General features: G+C 41.5%; 1 protein-coding gene across 1 annotated transcript; it reads right to left on the bottom strand.

Moving 5' to 3' along the window:
• Positions 1–791: 791 nt before the first annotated feature.
• Positions 792–4,526, bottom strand: LOC127636827 (nonsense-mediated mRNA decay factor SMG8-like). Its single transcript, XM_052117581.1, has 4 exons — positions 2,976–4,526; positions 2,103–2,248; positions 1,140–2,009; positions 792–1,010 (listed from the first exon to the last, which is right to left on the bottom strand). Exons 1-4 carry the CDS (start codon positions 4,501–4,503, stop codon positions 798–800), a joined length of 2,757 nt encoding a protein of 918 aa, XP_051973541.1. The 5' UTR covers positions 4,504–4,526; the 3' UTR covers positions 792–797.
• Between the last annotated feature and the right edge of the window lie 3,359 nt (positions 4,527–7,885).

Here is a 7,885-nt window from a genome sequence, read left to right as displayed (position 1 = left end):
AAGCATAAGAACTTAAAGGGACAGTTCACCCGAAAAATAATCACCCTCATGTTGTTCAAAACCCATATTACTATCTTTGTTCTATGGAACACAAAAAGGATAAGTCACCATTCACTTTAATAAAAGTATCTTTAAGTATTTTATATTTATAAGTATTTTTCCAATTCATTTTTCCCATTGTCTTTTCAAAAATTCATAAGAGAGGTTGATTGGTGAATCTTTCATGCTGTAACAGGCAGTGTAGTTGTTCATCAGGAATTCCACTATTAAACATGAATATTAAACAATGAAGTTGAAATAATGCTGACTGATGGCTTCAACAAAAGCATGTACCATGGATTAACAACATCACTGCTCATGGTATGTCTGTCTTTAAATGTTTATAAGTTATTGTTAAAAATCAATTGATCAATGAAAAACATTTATGGGATTTCTACTTCCGGAACCTGACTGTTGCGCTCTATTGCATCTTTTTCCCCCCATAAAAATCAGAGTGAATACTTATTCACACACATCTACAACTGAAGGGAATTCGGTTTCAAATCACTCGTATCATGGTTTTCTAATGACATGTTTATTGTTTTTTGTGCATCCTACATTTTGTCTAGTTGGAGAAGGTTTTTATTTTTGACAATTCTTTGGCTAAAATGATTGATCAAATTTACACCCAATTTGTAAAATGTAATAATAACAATAAAAACAAAAAACAGCCAAATAAAATGAAAAACAGAAGCACAAATAAGGTAAGGCTTATCTACCGATTTACTGAGTAAATTTAAGTGCAGTTTTTGTTTTTGCTATTGTGGAGTTGAACTAGTTGTGTTGGCACGTAGAGCGCCTCTCAGCACCCTGAAGTTTGCCAGTGGCTGGTTCTCCTTGGGAGGGTAACAGGGTCCTCGGTCTGTCACGTAGGCATAAGGGAAGCGTAGCACCCAGAGTCCATCAGGGGGCAGCACAACCTCAGGCTGCTCTGGATGGAAAATGGGACATGGCAGGGGGCCTGGCTGGACCTGGGAGACAATAGAATCAAAGTACTGTAAGTAATGGAGAAAAATGTTGATCGCATGGCTCATCAATTTCATGAGGATACTTCAATGTAAATTTTAATTGTATCGATGTTGCACTAATTAACAATGTACCTGTGGGTTAAGAGTAATTTCAAGAGGAGCATCAGGGACCACAATGAAAAGACGAGCCAGCTGAGCATAGTGTGGCTTGATACCTCGACCTTGCGCTGGAGAGGTAATGTACAAAGGCATGTCTGAATTCAAGCATCTGCTAGCTGGTTCCTTTGGCCCACCTTGCCCAAGCACTTTCACTACTTTATCAGGGCCAGAACTAAGGAAACGGCGCCCTCTGCTGTCCTCATACTCAAATCCAACGAATGCACGAGCAACATCGTCCCGTCTGCGTCCTCGTCCTATTCCCCCGGCACTGCCACGCTTTCCAGCAGATGCTTTATTTGGGGCTGGCCACGAGGCTGGTCCTCCATCCAGAGGCTCAATCGATCCCACTTCTTCCTCTGACCGGCTACGTATGACAACATCCCATGGCAGCAGAAAAGCAGAGCCAGGGAGAAATCCAGGTTGCTCTAAACCAGTGAGGCTGTTGTAAGCCTTAGCTGGACCAAGTTTAACAAGAGACCAACTTGAGAACTTAGGCAACAGTCCCTTGGGGCAGCCAGAATGAAACATGCCAGGGAGATACTCAACGGTGGAAGGCTGTCTGTCCACCAAGCTTGGTCTCTTCTCCTGTCCTTCCGCTCCATCACCAAATGTTCCAAGGCTGTCAGTAGACTGCCCCAAACTAAGAGCGAGGCTCAGGCTTGTGCTATCACCAGGAGTGTGAGTACTAGTCTCTTTTTCCTTTAGACGATCAGCTTCCACTGATGGAGGTACCTCTCCAGGTCTGGGCACCTCATCACTGGCAGGGGCTGGGTCAAGTGTGCTGGCTTGGAACACAGGGAAATGTATCCTCTCCAGCTTACCACAGCATTTCTCCTCAAGCGTCTAAATGGCAGAAACAGAAAGAGATATAAAGCCTAATGTATAAGCAATAGGACTCATGCAAACACAGGAAAACCTAAAAAAGAAGCTACTGACCTGATAAAAGTCATAGTTGGCAGCTTTGATGTCAAATGGATCTTCTCTGGGAGACTGCTTCCTGCCACAGTTACAAGAACTTGTTGACCGACCTCTGCTATTGTGGTACATAATAGGTGGGTTGTGGTCCATTTCTGGCTTCTCCCCTGGAATGTGAAAGATTTAAGCCTCAGAGACCCAGCATAGAAGAATTTAAACATTTTTGAAAAATCACATATGAATGAATATATCACAAATTTCTATGCTTGCTGTTAATTACTACAGAAAATTATTTTGAGTGATCCCAGTGTTGACAGTTATGCGCTTACAATAGAAGTCTATGGGGTACCCCATAATGCCCCCATTGATTACCATTGTAATTTGATTTGTCAGTGTTTTTGTTTTTAAAACTGTGGGCTAAGAAATAACTTAAAGAAATAGAGAAACAAAAAAGAAGGGAATGAAGGAAATACAGAAAAGAGTGAAAGAAAGAAAATGAGAGAATGAATGATTGAAAGATATTACTACACAAATAGAGAAAGAAATTAGGAAGAAAAGAAAGAGCGAAACAATGAATGAAAGAGAGTGAAAGAGTGAAAATGAAAGGAGCAAAAGAAGGAATAATGAGCGAAAGAATGTAGATGCGAAAGAGAATGAGCAAAATAAAGAATGAGCGAAATAAAAAAGGAATGAGCGAAAGAAAGAATGAGCGAAAGAAAAAAGGAATGAGTGAAAAAAAGAAGAATGAGCTAAAGAAAGAAAAATGACCTACAGAAAGAAGAGCTAAAGAATAAGCGAAAGAAAAAAGGAATGAGTGAAAGAAAGAATTAGTGAAAGAAAAAAGAGAGCAAAAGACCGAATGAGCGTAAGAAAGAATGGAGTGATAGAAAGTACCTGGCTTTGGCAGCAGATGAAATTTGTGCACGCAGTGCTGATCTGTCAGGCTGCGCTCCTCACAGAGCTGATGTCCATTACTCCAGAATTTGTAGCAATCTTCATGAAGCTGTACGGCATATCTCTGAAAGGCGACTCCCCTTGCATGCTGGCTGTACACTCGTAATGCCTGTGCTAGCTGGTTCTTATGCACTGTTGTGGTGTAATTATGGGGAAGGTTTGACTGGTACGCACTATGAGCCAAGGGCAAAGCTTTCTGACATCTGTTTTCCGAGAACTTCGCATCTGCGTCAAGAAATCCCTCCAGTACTTTGAGCTGCCCCTGCACCTTGAGGGAGAGCTCCACTGCTTCATCTTCACTGTTCTCCATCATGACCTGGTAAAGTTTGTATGCAACATGCACCCATTTGGAATAAGTGGGCAACTCGAAGTGCGAGGGCTGTGGATTGCGACCTACACTGTCATCAAAGCCTTTCTTATTCAGCACCAGCTCCACATGCTGCCAAAGAAACTCCTTCAAAGTGCAGTCCACTAACTGACCCCCTGAAGACAGGCTACTGCTTTCCACATTAAAAGACGGCTGTCTATTAGAGTGGCGCATCTGTTGGTAGCGCCTTTGCCCGGGTACAGGTGTGCCACCTTCATTCTCTCTCAGGACACAGTTGGACCGCAGGTGTCCCAGCAGAGAGCTGATGGGGTCCTCATCTGGTCCTGGCACTACATAAACAAAAGCCTGGTTGGCAGGCACTGTAAATAGACAGTTACTACTTTGGTTGGTAAGTACACGACTTTTTCTGAATATCCTGTATATCTGATCCTCCAGTGCATGCTGTAGCCGCCTTCTAGGAGAGTGTTTTTTTGGTTTATCCCCCCCAGAGCCATCCGTGCCATTCCCACCCATGCCAGAGGAACTGATTCTGAGCGCGCCATTCATCTGGAACACGAACAGCAAGCGCGGAGGACACGGCCGACAGTTTAACTTCCATTCTTTTGATACGGGCGAATCTTTGATCGCGGCGCGCATCAGCGGAAGCGCTTTTTGACGTAGCGCGTCCAAAGCGCGAAACATTCTATCGTAAGTAACGTCAAACGAACATGTGGGATGCACCAGCAAAAGAACATGGCACAACGAGAACAGATACAGCAGCTGCAAACAGTGGTCTTTCTCTGCCGCCTTCCAAAACTCATGCGCTTCCGCGTAACCCAAACCCACCGTCAACGACTCACACGCCCGAATAAGCTGGCGGTTATCAAAAACAGATGTTAATACCAGATACAGTACACGGTTCTCCTGGTTATAATACGCCTGGATAGATGCGCCTCCACCCAGGTTGTCAGTGTCGTCGCTCCCAAAGATAGAGAAAATGTGTTTGTCTGCTAATGTGTTTATAAGAGCATCTTTTGCTGATCCCGGTTGCATTGCACTTTTCCCAAATATTCCCAATACACAAACGCCTTCCTCTTTGTCGAGAGCGTCTTCTATTATTTCTGATTGCAAGAGTGCGCCGATGTTCATGGGCACCGCCATCGTGGCTGGACACAGGACACAGGACACAGACACAACAAGAGGGCGGGGTTTGGTGATAAACGTATTTCTGTGAGCACAGGAGAAAAGGGTCCGGGTGGAAACACGAGCAGGCACATAACTTTCTGGCTTAAAGGAATGTTCCGTTTTTTGTAAAAGTTAAAGGAATAGTTCACTCAAATAGTTCACCTTCTTTCTTCTGCTGAACACAAATGCAGATTTTTAGAAGAATGTAGGTCCATACAATGGAAGTGAATGTCCAAAACCATATAAGGCAGCATAAAAGTAATCAATATGACTTGAGTGGTTAAATCCATGTCGTCTGAAGTGATATAATAAGTATGTGTGAGAAACAGATTTAAGTCCTTTTTAAATATCAGTCTTCACTTTATAGGTGCTCTCAGTAATTATTTCCTCTTTAAAAAAGTTTAACTCCTAAAGACATGAATTGTAATTTTTTTCATTATAGGAAGGAAATCAGGAAATCATCAGCTGTTTAATTCTATATGGAGAAGGTCTGCACATGGGGGGCAGCTAGTGTTGTCACGGTATCAAAATTTAGTCGGTACCGACACCAGTGAAATTTCATGGTTCCCGATACCAATTTCGATACCACAGCAAAATATGCTAATACGATAATGTGCTACTGAACATACATTAGTTTAGTTATTTTTTAAATTTTCTCCCCAATTTGGAATGCCCAATTCCCAATGTGCTCTAAGTCCTCATGGTGGCGTTGTGGATAAATCTCAGTTGCCTCCACGTCTGAGAACGTCAGTCCGTGGATCTTATCATGTGTCTTGTTGAACACGTTACCGCGGAGACATAGCATGTGTGGAGGCTTCATGCTATTCTCCACGGCATCCACACACAACTTACCACGCGCCCCATTGAGAGCAAGAACACCTAATCGTGACCACAAGGAGGTTACCTCATGTGACTACCCTCCCTAGCAACCGGGCCAATTAGGTTACTGGCTGGAGTCACTCAGCACACCCTGGATTCAAACTCAGACTCCAGGGGTGGTAGTCAGCATCAATACTTGCTAAGCTACCCAGGCCCCCGGTTTTGTAACTATAGACTATTACCTTCAGAAAGATTGGTTGTGCAGTCTTGATCGGGACTATGACCAATTTTGGAACAGCAAGTGTAGACGGAAGAGGAGGAGTTGGTGGTGGTGGAAAAGATACAGGTAGAGGAGTGTAGAGAGGTTAACACCATTAAATATTTAAATATTACCACCGGCAGTTTTGGCTTCACGAGGTACAACAAACTCTTTATCAATATTTCATACATATTACAAGCACAGGGATTTAGTAGGAGGAAAAATAAAGATTTTATTTGTCAGTATAGCAGAAATATGCAAACCTTCAGAGCTGAATGTAACAGCTGAATGTAATGAATTTCCCTTTGCAGCTCCTCTACTTTTTGATGAAGTGGACCACTCGTTCTGCATACTCTGTCCTGAAAAGGGAGATATTTTGGTATCCAGAACATTTCTTAAAATCAAGAATGTCAGAAATTGATCTTTTACATTCGAGACATCTCGAGATACAGTATATCCAAGATATAATGGTCTTGTAAGTAAATTCAGATATTCCATTCCAACATTGTCTTGCTGCATTTTTGCATAATTCATCCAACTGCATAAAACAGAGCTCCTCCTTAGTCACCACGTTTGTGTTGTTGTTTGGAATAAATGAAACCATTACAAGAAAGTAAAGTAAGCATCTGGCCTACACATACACATATGTATATGTATATGTATATGTATATGCATATGCATATGCATATAGCCCACATGTGCATGTTATGTGGTTTATCAACCCAAAACAAAACTCAACTATATTGAATGTTACTCACCGTCATCGCAGGGGCCGTTAGAGTGGCATGAGTCCAAGGCAGCTACTTGCTCTTTATGGCACAGCGTTGACTGTTGCCATTTCTCTTCCTCCACCTCTGATCAGGCCCTGCAGACAAATCATATGCAACTTATCCTGAATCCAGCCATATCAGCTGCTGCTGACCTCTCTATGCCCACACCTGCTCTGACCTTCACTTCCTTCGCCAGCTGAGAATGTTCATCCTGCCACAGGCACTGCTGATACAGTTCTACTAAGCAGTCATTGAGTCTGTCCTCTGCACTTCAATAACTGTCTGGTTTTGTTCAGCTATGAAATCAGACATCAGAAGACTACAAAGGACAGTTCGGACTGCTGAGAGGATTATTGGTTGCCCCCTACCCAAGAAATGAAACACTTCTAGAGTGAGGAAAAGTGCTAGAAAAATCACTCTGGACCCCACTCACCCAAACAACTTCCTTTTTTAATGGTTGCCTTCTGGACAGTGCTACAGAACACTGAGCACCAGAACCGTCAGGCACAAGAACAATTTTTTATAAAAAAATAAATACAAAAAAGACAATGTATAGATAGATAGATAGATAGATAGATCTTAATTTTAGATCATTTTAGATTAGATACATTTTTAAGACAAAAACTGTCCATCTTTCTCACTTGATGATCATAGTTTTGAATGAATACATCACATTCAGTCATGCGGTCACATACAGTTTAGTCGCACTCTGCAGATGGTCGGAGCTCCACACAGCCGCCGTGTGACACTGCATTTGAAATGACTGACCTCTGGTCTGTCATCTATCGTTTGTCGGATGCAGTGAAAAGGTAGCTTCAGGCAAAAACGTAGTGAGTACTTTTCAAGTTTAAATAAAATTGTATGGAGTAAAAAGTAAATTTTTGGGGGGGAAATGTATTTAAATAAATGTGCAAGTACTCCGTTAACATTGCACTCCAGTAAAGTACAAATCACAAAAAATAAAACTTAAGTATTTGTACTCAATTATTTTACACCCCTGAATTGAGGCACTATATTTTAAACTGACTGTGACCGTTAAATATTTCAGATTCACATCTCAAAAGTGCCTCTTGTGTTATGATATTTTCTACTCTTGGGATAAGCCGAAGCTGTACTGTAGCAATGGCATTTCTTATAAATCGATTAAAATGCACACTGAAGGTAATGTTTTTATTTTTGCATTTACAATATTTTTATTTGCATTGTAACAAAGTAGCCCTACTTTTTACCACATTAATATATGGTAAAAAGTAGGGCTACTTAATATTTCTTAATATTTCATAAGGCATGGAATCATATTCAGCAATGCAATGCCAACATGAGACCAAATCGACTCCCAGCAACTTTCTGACTGGGAACTTTAGATTCTTGTGCAGAGAGTGACAGACAATGCAGAGCACAAATACTAACAACAATCAAACGTAAAGTAATATTTCAGGTGGAGTACAAGTTAAGCTCAATTGACAGTATTTGTGGCATAATGCTGATTACCTCCTTTTATTTAAAAAAA

The sequence above is a fragment of the Xyrauchen texanus genome, chromosome 44 (assembly GCF_025860055.1).
Source record: "Xyrauchen texanus isolate HMW12.3.18 chromosome 44, RBS_HiC_50CHRs, whole genome shotgun sequence".
Taxonomy (NCBI): Eukaryota; Metazoa; Chordata; class Actinopteri; order Cypriniformes; family Catostomidae; genus Xyrauchen; species Xyrauchen texanus.
Note: the sequence above shows the minus strand (reverse complement) of the source record. Positions and strands in the feature narration are given on the sequence as shown.

Coding starts and splice junctions, on each gene's coding strand:
- LOC127636827 (XM_052117581.1), bottom strand. CDS start 4,503: ATGGCGGTGCCCATGAACATCGGCGCACTCTTGCAATCAGAAATAATA. Junction 2,010..2,102: donor CCAACTATGACTTTTATCAG/GTCAGTAGCTTC, acceptor TCTGCCATTTAG/ACGCTTGAGGAGAAATGCTG. Junction 1,011..1,139: donor AAATTACTCTTAACCCACAG/GTACATTGTTAA, acceptor ATTGTCTCCCAG/GTCCAGCCAGGCCCCCTGCC.